This window comes from Pholcus phalangioides, unplaced genomic scaffold (assembly GCF_987345545.1).
Source record: "Pholcus phalangioides strain wild (caught in Gottingen) unplaced genomic scaffold, Ppha-v1.0 ptg000020l_1, whole genome shotgun sequence".
NCBI classification, from domain to species: Eukaryota; Metazoa; Arthropoda; class Arachnida; order Araneae; family Pholcidae; genus Pholcus; species Pholcus phalangioides.
The window spans coordinates 12,602,428-12,615,484 of NW_028301613.1; the positions used below are offsets into that span (position 1 = coordinate 12,602,428).

The following is a 13,057-nucleotide window of genomic DNA, read 5'->3' on the forward strand; positions in this document are numbered from 1 at the left end:
GGAGCAAGTTTTATTGCGTCGCGAGAACCGAACTTGACCATTTCACTTCGGCAGAAACGTGTAACTTGATCCCACTACGTGTTTGCGTTTTCCTAGCGTGTTGCATCAGCTCACAGGGGGGCTATATAGTATATAGAGCTTTCATCAGCTATTCTGTCCTCTGCAAGCTCCGGTATGAAGGGATGTGGAAAGAGAACACAAAAAAATGAAGAGAAGATCGGAAAAACGCGCAGCGCACGACGCATTTGACTCCTCCAGAAGCAGTCAGCCAATCACGCCTTATGTAAAGCGCTCGCGTGTTGCGCTTTGCAGGAAAATAGTCATACCGCTTTTCCTATTGATGAGTGGATGGCGTGTCACGCTGGGCGATTCACGTTGCACGCGGCACGGAAAATCTGCTCCTAGAAAAACCCGGCTTAAATGCATTTTTTTTTAAAGAGGCCCTAATAATTAGCACTGTCCCGTATTGTTCTTCGAATAATTATGGTTAGCTTATTTTTAGACATCAACTTTATCATCGCCGCATGAGTGACTTTTAATTGCGATGATAGGTGACAGCACCAATAGTATAAAATGAACAGCGGAAGTTTCTTTTTTAAGCCGGGATTTTCCCAGGAGCAGGTTTCATACGGCGCGTGCAGCGTAAAAACGCCGATTGGTCAAACAACCTGAATTTAAAGTTTTTAACCAATCAACGTTTCCAGGCTGTACACGGCGCAGAAATTCTACTCCCAGGAAAACCCGGCTTCAAGCCAGATTTTCCTAGGAGCAGGTTTTCTGTGCCGCTTGCGCAACGTGAATCGCCCAGCTCGACTCGCCGCCCACGCACCAATAAGAAAAGTGGTACGACTGTTTTCCTACAGAGCGCAACAGGCCTCACGCCATCGTTTTAAGTCGGGTGTGATTGGCCGACCTACTTCTAGAGGAGTCAAATGCGTCGTGCGCCGCGCATTTTTCACGGATCTTTTCTTCACTTTTGTTGTGTTTTCTTGCCCCCTTCCTTTCTGTCTCCCTCTTCTATTGCGCGAAAATACGTGGATGTGCAGACGACAGAACAGATGATGCGCCACTCTAGGAAAACACAAACGCGTAGCGCGATGGAATTACACGTTTCTGCCGACGCGAAATCGTCCTATTCGGTAATTGTCCTGTGACAATTTTTATGGCTGTAATTGACAACTTTACTTGCCTGTGACAATTTTTATGGCTGTAATTGACAACTTTACTTGCCTGTGACAATTTTTATGGCTGTAATTGACCACTTCACTTACTTTAGACATTTTTTTTGCCTGTAATTCACTTTACCTGCCTTTGACAATTATTTTGGCTATAATTTATTGACATCTTTACTTGCCTGTGACAATTTTTTTTGGCTGTAATTGACAACTTTGCTTTCTTTGACAATTTTTTTTTGGCGATAATTTTTTATATCAAGGAAATATGGAAGGAAATTTTATGAAGGAAATATGGTCAACAAGGATATTTATAGTGTTGTCTGTGTATTGATAGTTTTTCTACCGGAACGCGTTTAGAGGGCCGGATGGAGCTCCTTGGCGGGCACATCTGCCCCGTGGGCCGTAGTTTGCCCATCTCTAGGTTAGACCATCAATGCCAGTGGAACCCGGCACACTCCCTGATTTTACCGGAACACGTTTTTCACCGGTTGTCTCCTGATAAATAATGGCCCGAAGGCCGATCCCGCAACAAAGCAAATCGAACTGAACAATCGAGGAGATCAACAGAGCTGAGGGGGGACCGGGAACATTGGCTGTGGCTTGCTCTTCTTCTTCTTCTTTGCGGACGGTACAGCGATCAGCGGAAAGACAAATTCTGTAGAAATAAGGCCGGACAATGCCTCGCGTCGAAGACTACAACTACCAACATCCTTGGGCCGTGCCGGAGCCCCACTGCAGCCCTGGGTGAGTGTGATAACACGTATTATAACCCGAATGTTTACATCCGGGAAGCCAGTCCCCACGCCCCCATAGCAACCAAGATTCTCAAATGTCCGATCGATATTTTCATTCATAGGTACACCGGTTACTTGGCCGGACACGATCCGAACGGAGCCGGACAGATGGGCCAACCGTACGGGTGGATGACCCACGAAGTCATGATTAACCACCCGATGACCGGTGGGCGCCTGGGCCTCCTCCACAGCTCGGGTCAAGAACAGCTCAAGGCCAACGAGGTGTACACGAAGGCCTACGTCAGGGAACGCACCGCCAATGACCTCAAGTTGAGGACCGACATCGTGCCCGGCTACCAAGGTAAGGCCTAATTCTGTGTGACGTCATTAGTGTATGTTTATACACACCGTAGAGCCATTACATCGTGGCCAGCTGTTTGATACGCTGGTCTGCATGTAGCAGCTGGTTGCCCTGTGTAGGCAGTCTGTCTTAACGCATGGGCCGGCACGGCCCGAAGGCCTTGAAAGAAGAGGGAGGGGGTTTCGTTTATTTTCTTTCATACCGAGCTAAACTCAAACCCCATGTTGAATGCGATTCTAAATAAATTAGGGGCCGATGGTACTTCTGGTGAGACGGGGGAGGGGGGGCTGTGGATCTCTCTTTATCCGCAGTTGGGCCATGATGCTGTAAATATGACTCTCACTGTATGTGGGGGGGGGGGGGTGTTCATACTGTAATGGCTCACCGGTGTATGTCTAATGAAAGAAGTTACATGAATGCGGGCCCTAATCAATGTACTCCATACAGGTTATGTGCCCCGGAAACTCTACTACTACGGGAAGACATACGACCCGGAATGCAGGGAAGCCTTGGCGGAGTTCCACGACATTCAGAAGGAGGCCAAGAGGCCCGACTCCAGCCTCATCCTGCCGAATAAGAAATGCTCCGTGAGTTGCCTAATCAATTATCAAACAGGGCCGTCTTAACGCATGGGGGTCATTCTGGTCACAGCCCGGGGACCCCTAGAGGTGGATTAAGGGGTTTTGTCGCCCTTCTCCTACTCTGATCAAATTTTCTTGATCACTCAATCTTCGAATTCACTGCCCTGAGCCTTTACCTGATCAACCCGACCACTGTAAAATGCGCCTGTTTCTAAGTCACGCTTTTTGGACACTCCCATTTTTGCATACTCATATTTGGCCACTAACATACTGACACACTCTCCAGATCGCGCTTTTGATCACTCACATGCTCACACACTATGTAGGTCACGTTTTTAGTCGTACATGCTTGCGTACTCTTTTGGTCAGTCCCATGCTTGAGTACTACTCATCTAGTCACTCACATGCTCATATACTATCTAGGTCACACTTTTGGTCTCTCCAATGCTTGCGTACACTTTTGGTCACTCACATGCTAGGTACTCATTTGCTCACCGGCATGCTCACATGTTATCCAGGTCACGCTTTTAATCATTCACATGCTCACACACTATATAGGCCACGCTTTTGGTCACTCACATGCTTGAGTACTCACGCATATGCTTACGAAGTCTTTTTGTCACTCTCATGCTCACTCACTCTCTAGGTTGCACTTTTTCTCACTTCCATGCTCGCCCACTCTGTAGGTCACACACATTTGGTCACTCCTGTGCTCGCCCACTCTCTAGGTCACACATTTGGTCACTCCTGTGCTCGCCCACTCTCTAGGTCACACTTTTTGTCACTTTGATGCTCGAACACTCTTTAGTTACACTTTTGGTCACTCACATGCTTGGTACTCATCTGCTCACCGGCATGCTCACCTGTTATCCAGGTCACGCTTTTAATCATTCACATGCTCACACACTATATAGGTCACGCTTTTAGTCACTCACATGCTTTCGTACTCGTTTGGTCAGTCACACGTTTGAGTACACATTTGGTCACTCACATGCTCACACACTATCTATTTTATGGTTTTGGTAACATGCTTGCGTACTCTCTTGGTCAATTTCATGTTTACACACTATCTAGGTCCCACTTTTATTCGCTCACATGCTCACTCACTATCTGGACCACGTTTTTGGTCACTCACATGCTTGAGTATTTATTTGGTCACTCACATGCTCACACACTATCTAGGTCAAGCTTTTAATCACTCACATGCTGCTCACCCACTATCTATATGATGCACCCCCGTACTCTCTTGGTAGCTCATATGCTTGAGTATTCATCTAGTCACTCACATGCTCACACACTATCTAGGTCACACTTTTAATCACTCACATGCTCGACCTCTCTGTAAGTCACACTTTCGGTCACTCTTATGCTCACATACTATCTAAGATCACGCTTTTGGTCATTCACATACTTGCGCATTATTTGGTCACTCACATACTCGACCTCTCTGTAAGTCACAGTTTTGGTCACTCCCATACACACACTTTCTCTAGAACGATTTTGGTCATTAACTTGTTTGCAGACTGTTTTTTGGTCACTCACTGAACTGTTCTTTCTCTCTCGGTCATTATTTGGTCACTCACTGATTTGTCTCTCTCTCTCTCCAGGTCCCTCTTTCGGTCACTTACTGATTTAATCCTTCGCTTTCTAAGTCACTCTTTTTATCGTTAACTAAGGTGGTTCCTCACTCTCTAGGTCAATCTTTTTGTCAGTAACTGACCTAGTCTCTCTCTCTCTCTCTCTCTCTCTGGGTCACTCTTTTGCTCCCCGACGAGTTCTCTCTCTCTCTCTCTCACTGACCTCGTATTTCGCTCTCTAGGTTCACTCTTTTGGTCATTCACATAGTGCGCACACTAGGCCACTCTTTTGGTCACTCCTTGACCCAATTCCTGACACTCTCGCAAGAGTCGGGTATGGAGTTTCATTACCGTGGGCTATAGAAATTTTGCCACCTCACAATTTTTCTTGGCCACTCACCTGCCGCTCTGGGCTAAACCTCCTGAAAATACTCCCACCCCCCCCCCCCAATTTTAATATCTGATACTAGGATTTTATGCTGTTGAGACGGCCCTGCCAAAATAAAAGCCTAGTGCGCTAACCTACCTGTGACGTATAGTTGCGTATCGTTTCAGCCCGACACGTCCAAGTTACTGGAGGATCGGCCCTACTCGGTGAACAAGTACGAGCTGGAGCGAATGCCGAGGTACGCTCGTTTCGAGACCCCCAGGAAATACGGCGAACCGTTTTTGAGCTTGGGGCCCCTCAACCCCGACAAGAAATTCATACCGGGTAAGTCTTTTTTTTTTCTTCTACCTTATGGTCAGCTGCTAGTTGCGGTTGTGGGTATCGGGACACACCCTTTCCCCCCACCCCCATCCCAGACACAGGGCCCTCCAAGGGCAAGGCTTCTATACATGATTCCTAGGCCAACCAGATGCTCCAACGGTGGTTCTGCATAGGGCCGCAACTAGATATTTTGTCACCAGGGGGCAAGAACTCATTTCGGCGCCCCCGATGTCGAAAGAGAAATTAGAGGGTTAAACTGCTGCCCATCTCGAGTCCAGCACCCGGTGCACCAGACCCTCCCACTCCCCCTTTGTTGTGGCCCTTGTTATGCATACTCTGGGGGACCGGTTTACTGAAAATTAGCCCCCCCGATATTTCACCCCTGGGATGTTCCTTTCACCCCTGCACATTTCGCACTTAATGAGTATGTGGATGAGTGACCTTAAACGATTGAGTGCGCGCCCCTATGAGATTCACTCCCTCATACAGTAATCACCCGTCCAGGGTGAAACATCAGGGGTGAATCGTCGGAGGGGTGAAATATCTGAGGCGAAACATCCGGGCAAAATGAGTTGGGGAGAAAGATGTCGGAGGCACGCAACGTCCTGGGCTGAAATTACAGTAGATAGGAGCGTAACGTCAGAGGGGCGGGAGAAGTATCAAAGGCGAAACGTCTGGGAGGAAATGTGCTGGGGGGCGAGACACACCGCTGACGAAACGTCCGGGTGTGAAATGTGATACAGGGTGAAACGTCGGGGGGGAAGTGTCGGAGGCCAAATGTGCAAGGGGCGAGACGTTGTTCACAGAACGTCTGTGATTTGAACTGTCGGGGACGAAATGTACGGGATGTGAAATGTGATGGGGGAGGGGCGAATGTCGAAGGCGAACTTTCTGGATCCCGAGGGACCTGAATCTGATAATTTGACCATTTTTCGTCGCACCATTGCCATCTTCTGCACACGAGGGCTAATTAGACCGGGACCAACAATTTATTGGCGAATCCGAACGGCAGATTTTTTTTTAATACTCATCGAGAGGTTGGTGCACTAACCCCTTGATGATTGGGGTGGGGGGGGGGCTCCCTGCGATAGCAATCTTTTTCTGTGGTCATATCGCCTTTTCTATTGCACCCCTATGTCAGGAAAGTTTCTGACAGACGAACTGGGTATCGAACTCGTGACACCTCTGAACATCCTTCGGTACTTCAGGCGAGCATCTTGTCGACCTGGGCTACCCCCCCCCACCCCCGAAGTACTCCTTCCAACCTTAATCTTGTAATATATCAAATATTTTATCTCAAACGTTAGGACTCAAACGCATGTCTTCCATGTTTAAGTGCATAGGGGTGCGGGGGACATGCCGCCTTGCGTTAAGGGGGGGGGGCATTTCAACCATATATCAATATTATCAATGGGCCTAGGTAAATAAATAAAAGAAACAGAAAGTAATAAAATGCATCCATCCCAGGACCCTGGATTGGTGCCCCAGTAAGCCCGCCCCTCTCCGTGGAGGTAAGTTCACAGTATATTAAACATTTTTAATCGGAACATGCCCCCAAGAGACAACGAGGGAACCTTGGAAAAGGGCCGTAAACTCAAAAACAGCACAAAAAAGTCAGTCAATTAGATAAGAAATACGTGAGAGCGGGCCACACATTCTGCGAGCCCTTTCACAGCTCCAGAAATTGCCACCCACCTCTTTTTACTCCAGTCCCTCCCCCTCCCTCCCATGTAAATAGATGTGATCAAGGGGGATAACCAATAAGAAGAAAGAATTTAAATGCCTTCGTTTCCAGATGCCCCGTATATACGGGATTCAAACGCGTACGTGAGACCCAATCTCCGCACGGTCTCAAGCGGGGTATTTACTCAAAGCCGATATGATTTTTAGGGCCGGCCTTGAAATTTAACAAAATATATTCACTAATTAACATCTTTGACCCTAGTTCCAAAGAGTACCCTAATTCCTACTCCACCCTGGGCCCCCAAGTGTCAAAGTTGGCCTTGGACATACATAAATTATGCGATATATTCCTGAATAATTTGTGGCGGGACCCTCAGCCTTCTAGACGAATTGGGGCTATTACATGGCCACTTGCTACATTTTCATCCTGATTTCTGCTTCACTCCAAAACATCCCGTAGACTCCCAGGGGGTCACCGTGCCGCCTTTAAAACTGTATATATATATAGACATGCATTCGATTTTTATCTGCAGGTTATACGGGATACATCCCCGGGAAACCTTTCCATTACGCCAAGACGATAGCCGAGGCTTCCAACGCAGGGCTCAAGGACGTCTCCTACTCCCTGGAAGAGATCAACGTCCTGGGCCAGAGGCCGTCCATCGGCGACTGGTACGTCGGCAGCGCCATGAGGCCGTCGGAGAAGGTCGTCCTCGACGGGTACCACGATCCCAAGCCGCACAAGATCGGGCCCCCGCCTGGTTACGGCGGATACATTCCAAGTGAGTCGGCGATCCAATCTAGGTCGTAAATGCTCAAATCAGAGTCGTCTGATGTGGCCCGCGACCTCCAACCTGATTTCGTAAAAATGAACTGAACGACACATTCACGGGTCACTTGAGTGGCCCACGGCACAGTCCCCCGAGCCACTTAAGCGACCCGCGACACATTTACACGTCACTCGAGTTATCGGCAGCACCATTTGCAGATAACTCGAGTGTTCCGCGGCATATTTACAAATCACTTTAAGGGATCCGCGGCACATTCATAGATCATTTAATTGACCAGCGGCACATTTACAGTAAGAGACCGCCGACATATTTACAGAGCACTTGAGCTGCCCACAGTGTAGTTTTGCATCACTAAAATGAGAGAAAATCCCGTGGCACCTTACCATTTAACTCAAGTGACCCGCGGCATATTCATCACAAAGCACTTAAGTTACCTGCGGCAAAGTTTCCAGGGCACTTAAGCTTTCCGCGGTGCAGTTACGCATCACTCAAATGGTTCACGGCATATTTCTATATCACTTAATTGACCCCGCGGCATATTCACAGATCATTCAAGTGACCAGTGACACAGTTTCCAAGTCAGTTAAGCAGCCAGCAGTGCAGTTACACACCACTCAAGTGGCCTGCGACACATTTCCATTTAACTCAAGTGACCCGTGGTATATTCACTGATCACTCAAGTGGCCCGCGGCACATTACCATTTAGCTCAAGTGACCCGTGGTATAATCATAAATCACTCAAATGACCTGCGGCACAGTCCCACGCCCTCAGTACAGTTCCATATCACTTAAGTGATCCTCGGCGCAATTACATATCAAGCACTCAAGTGCTCTGCGTGCCCCGCTTGTAATCAACGAAGTGGCCCGCATTCTCCTAAAGGCCATTGGTGCGATTTATAAGATCGTGCAGATAGATGTCGCTACAAATTACCTTAACTCAACGTCTGTCTTTATTTTGAAGGGTTCGCCTGCAAGATCGGTGTCCGCTACGGGGACTCGGCCAAGGCCTACTTCAAAGCCGACGACCTGGAGAAGTCTGGACAGATCCTGGTTGAGTGAATGGACGTCGTCGTCGTCGTCGATGGCATACGCTAGGTGTCGTTTAACGACTTTATACGTCAGCTGTAGGCATTTTCAAAATACAAAGATTCGAAAAACTCGACTTGTTTCCATTTGTGTTCATTTGACTGTAAGCCAAAATCCAGTACTCTCTGCACGGAGCAATCGGACTCTGAAACATATAAAAAATTATCCACAGCAACAAGGGATGGGGGGGGGGTAAATGAGCCCAGGGCTGGATGGGTCGTCGAATTCACTCTTTAAATGCTCCTTCTGCATTACACGGGGTGCCAAAATGCTTGCTTTCCCAAGGCCGACTCAACAAAAAGTCAACAAATCCGTCCGATCCTCGGGCATGGTCGACTTAATGTGTTTGGTCACGTGCCACATTCCCTCTGCCATGCAGGACATGAGGAGATAGGGACTATATTCCCTAGATAAGACGGATAAAGTCACGTGATCTCTAGCTTCGCTAACCTTGTGTTGAGTCAGCCGTGGCTTGCCCCTAGCGGCTAAACCCATTCAATTCCCCCGCCCAATGTCTGAAAAAGCAATGCAACGCATCCTCCCTTTCCTGCGTCTGCGCTTGAGTTCCGTAAATGCGGCACAACCAGCCCCACCCCCCAATGTTTTCTTCATGTCGGCGCATCTATTAGTACATATAATCTAAATGTCAATTAGCAAATTTTCTATTTTAGCCGTAACTGGCAGCTTTGCTTAGCTTTGGCATAATTTCTGGCGATTTTCCCTCATTTTCAATCATTAGTCCCCTTTTCTTCTCACAAAATATGGTCAGAATGTGGACAGTCGTCTGCTTATTCTAAAACTCCTTGTTTTGGACGCTTCCTCATGTAAGACAGAAAAGAACTGAACTCTATTATCCAGTTCAGTTTGGGAGCTTTGCTTGTAAGGAGCCTAACTGAATGAAAAAAAAAACCATTGTTTTTTTTACCTGTCGTCTGCTTTTTTCTCGAGGCTCCTTGTTTTGGACGTCTCCTCATATGAAGAAAAAGAACTGAACTTGCAATTAGTTCGGTTTGTGGGCATCGCTCATAGGGAACGTGACTGAATGAAAAGACGGCAGAAATTCAGTTTTCACCTGTCGTCTGCTTTTTTTTTTTTTCCGTTTTGGAAGTCGTGAGTGGAAAAACCACTGAACTCACAAGATCGGGCCTTGTGAGCTTTGAAAGAGGAGAAATAGAACTTATATTTCTTCTCGATGGTCTCGAACTTTGCTTATAAATATCTGACCATATTTAAAAACACGGGACACCCCACTGAACAAATCGCGTGAAATAATGATTTCAGAATTGAAAAATTTGAATTTTGAAGCTTTCTTTACACACAAAATGAGCATTTTCACTGAAACGAGGAGTTAGGCGAATGCTATGAACAAAAATAATTCTGTCCCGGGAAATTCATCTTGATTGGTCCTGGCCGTCCACAGCTATCTGCAAAAGTATCTGAATTGAATCGCGTGGAGACTTCTCGTCCAAAAAACCTCGAGGTAAGCGGGAAGGACGTCAATTTGGTGCTGTGTTCAGCAGGGCCCACAAGTAGTTATTTTGTTAGCCCATGCAAGTACGCATTTTAGCGCCCTGGTGTGATATAGTAGAAGCAGTTAAAGGATGAATTCGGCGCCCAGGGCACTAGATCAGCCTGCAGCTCTGCTGGTGAGATTTCCTGGGAAACAGAGATTTTGTACAGGTTTGGCTTTCAACCCTAGCTAGGTAAAGACCTTTAAGCCAGCATGGTTCATACATTCTGCTGCCAGGTGCAGATCCTGCACGATATGTAGGAAGGGGCAAATTGTATAAGTTCATTTGAACATCCCATATTTTACAGGACAGACACATTTCCCCTTATTATTTGGCTCTTGAGAGGGGCGATCGTTCCCGTTGCCCTCCCAGATCCATGCCTGATCCAAAGCAGACATCTTCAACTAAGGATGAAGCAGAGGCAAGCACCTTCAGATACAAATTGAGCAGAGGCAAGCACCTTCAGATACAAATTGAGCAGAGCCAGGCAACTTCAGCTGCGAACAGAGCAGAGCCAGACAACTTCACATCCGAATAGAGCGAAGGCAGGCATCTTTTCAGCTTTGAATGAAGCTAAGGTAGACCATCAGCTGCGAATGCAGCAAAGGCAGGTGGATCCAGGTCAATGTGTTGGAGAAGCAACTTATTGTGTAGGTCCATTGGATGTGTTCAGTGTATATTTTTGAGTATTATATGTGCATTTTATGGGAAAAATGAAATTTCTCCATATTATTCTGCTCATGGGAGGGTGATCGCCTCCCCTCTACTTCCACGCTTGCCTGCTGCAGGGGCCAATAGCCTATGATCTCTGGCAGGTCAGCAAGGCCATAATCACAATGGGATTTCCCCCCCCCCCCTATAGTGAATTTATTGTTTGGAAAACAAAAGAAAAAGCTAAGAATAGTCCTGGGCTGAGGAATTACTTCCTAGGGCTATTCCTCCCTGTATCTAGGTGGTAATGCTGGAGCCTCCTATTAGTCCCACCATCCTGTGTGTGTGTGTGTGGGGGGGGGGGGAACATGCGAATTAAGGTCAGCTAAGGTCCGGGGGTGCAGAATAAAACATTAAATATTTTCCAATTTAAGAGACCCAAAGTTGGGGTTTTGCTGGGCCTTTCAGAAGTCAGAGCCAGGGCACATGTGCCTGCCATTAAATCCACATTTGCATAGTTGCTGGAACTGGAAGGAGGCACTGTAGTAGAAGAGCAGTTTATAGTAATGTTAGGAGTTGCTATGGTGGTTGAGTGGTCATAGTGACGGACTCTCATCGCGATGACCCGGGTTCGAACCCCACCATTGCCATAGTAGTGGTCGGCTGAAGTTGGTTTTCTGTGGTTCCCAACTTCAAGGTGCGAATGTGAGCCGACCTCCCCATTAAAAAGTCTCGCCACAGAGAGCAACCGGTCTACAAACAGCACAAATGTAATTCAGTCATAACACATCACTCACTTCCCTTCTGAAATATAGAGGGCAGCACTGAAACATAAAAAAACACAACACTACATATGCACTCAGATTGTTAGGTACACAAACAGTTGCACTTCTGGCACAACTCACTAGGTAGTAAATCGGCCATAAATGGTGATAGACCTGAGTTGTGCTCGGTTTGAAAGAAAGAAGCAATGTTAGGATTGTTGGTGACAAATCAATGTTATGGCCTACTCAGAATCTTATTGGCAGAAAGATTATCCATCTCCTGGTAATTCACTGCTCAAGTTTCTTACCGAGAAACCTTGATTAACAAGCACAAGCCTTTAACGACTGACCAATAACTGTGCAGTATCTAGTGAAACAGTTTAGTGCCCAAGTGAAGTCCATCTACCACAGTGAAGGTGGTCGTCACACAGCCCCAGGTTCAAACCCGAGGGAAGATATTGATACACTATTTTCCCCTAACAAGCTTGAGGCAACCATCGATAGATAGCACCTTCATTTCCAACCCATCTCATTCATGGCAGTAAATTGCAATATGGCCAGAGTTGGTGTTTGGTGAAGTAGTGAGACAGTTTATGGACGACTAAAAATCTTGGTTTCCTCCCAGTGTTGTCTTAATGGATGGACCTATATGGGCACAGCCTAGGAGAACGCTAGCTTCAAAAAATGATAACTAGCTGAAATTTCCAAAAATTTTCCAGGTTGGGCCTCACCTGAGGCACCCACCAATAGATGCCACCTTTGCTTCCAACCCATCTTGTTCAGTAGTGTAATTGCTATATACAGCAAACCTCCCAACAACGGGACTAAAAATGTGACCGTTATTGAGGGTGGCCATTTTAATTCTGAAAAAAAAAATACAATTTGCGGTCTATATAACATGTAAAATGATAATATACATTCTGTAATTAATTACGATAATTATATAATTGATTAAACTCTAATATATGATTATATTGATAATATAATAATTGATTCATCCATTTTTATTGCTATTTTGGCATTCTAAAATTTAGGCTTGCAGTGAAGGTAAAACACAACAGAAACAATTTAGCGAGATAAACTGACATGGACCAAGATGGTGTGTTCTAGCAACCCCAAATAGTTCTTTCTTCCCACCCCAAAGATCAACTCTAGACCATATCCCCAAAATCTGTGACGAAAAAGTGCAAAAAAAAAACACTGTTACGTGTATTGGGATTTTTACCGTATAGCATTTCCAGTCAGCGGAGGGCTCGTCGCAGAACAGTGCTAAACATTCTGCTTTGGGGACTTAGGCGTTGATCGGGGGGGGGGGATGAGATCGACTAGCCCTCCCTAGAGCCAAATAATATTGTAAAATTTTGTCCCGGGACAATCAAAACTTGCATCATCCTAGATCTGCCTCTTTGTACTAGAGTAAATGCTAATCCTGTT

The 13,057-nt window shown here is 46.5% G+C and overlaps 1 protein-coding gene and 1 long non-coding RNA gene across 3 annotated transcripts in view; both read left to right on the forward strand.

Moving 5' to 3' along the window:
* Positions 1-1,851: 1,851 nt before the first annotated feature.
* On the forward strand, positions 1,852-8,772 carry LOC149070990 (ciliary microtubule inner protein 2B-like). The gene is made up of 6 exons (XM_089248824.1): positions 1,852-1,919; positions 2,032-2,270; positions 2,718-2,857; positions 4,984-5,140; positions 7,354-7,602; positions 8,573-8,772. The coding sequence occupies exons 1-6, from the start codon at positions 1,852-1,854 to the stop codon at positions 8,668-8,670; spliced, it is 951 nt and encodes a 316-aa protein (XP_089104950.1). The 3' UTR covers positions 8,671-8,772.
* A 1,331-nt stretch (positions 8,773-10,103) lies between these two features.
* LOC149070991 (uncharacterized) overlaps positions 10,104-13,057 on the forward strand; it is a 53,425-nt gene continuing 50,471 nt past the window's right edge. The window contains exon 1 of one of the 2 annotated variants that reach the window (XR_016194979.1): positions 10,104-10,858. This is a non-coding gene — a long non-coding RNA (uncharacterized LOC149070991). The remainder of the gene's footprint in view (positions 10,859-13,057) is intronic. The other variant, XR_016194978.1, reaches the window with a different exon arrangement.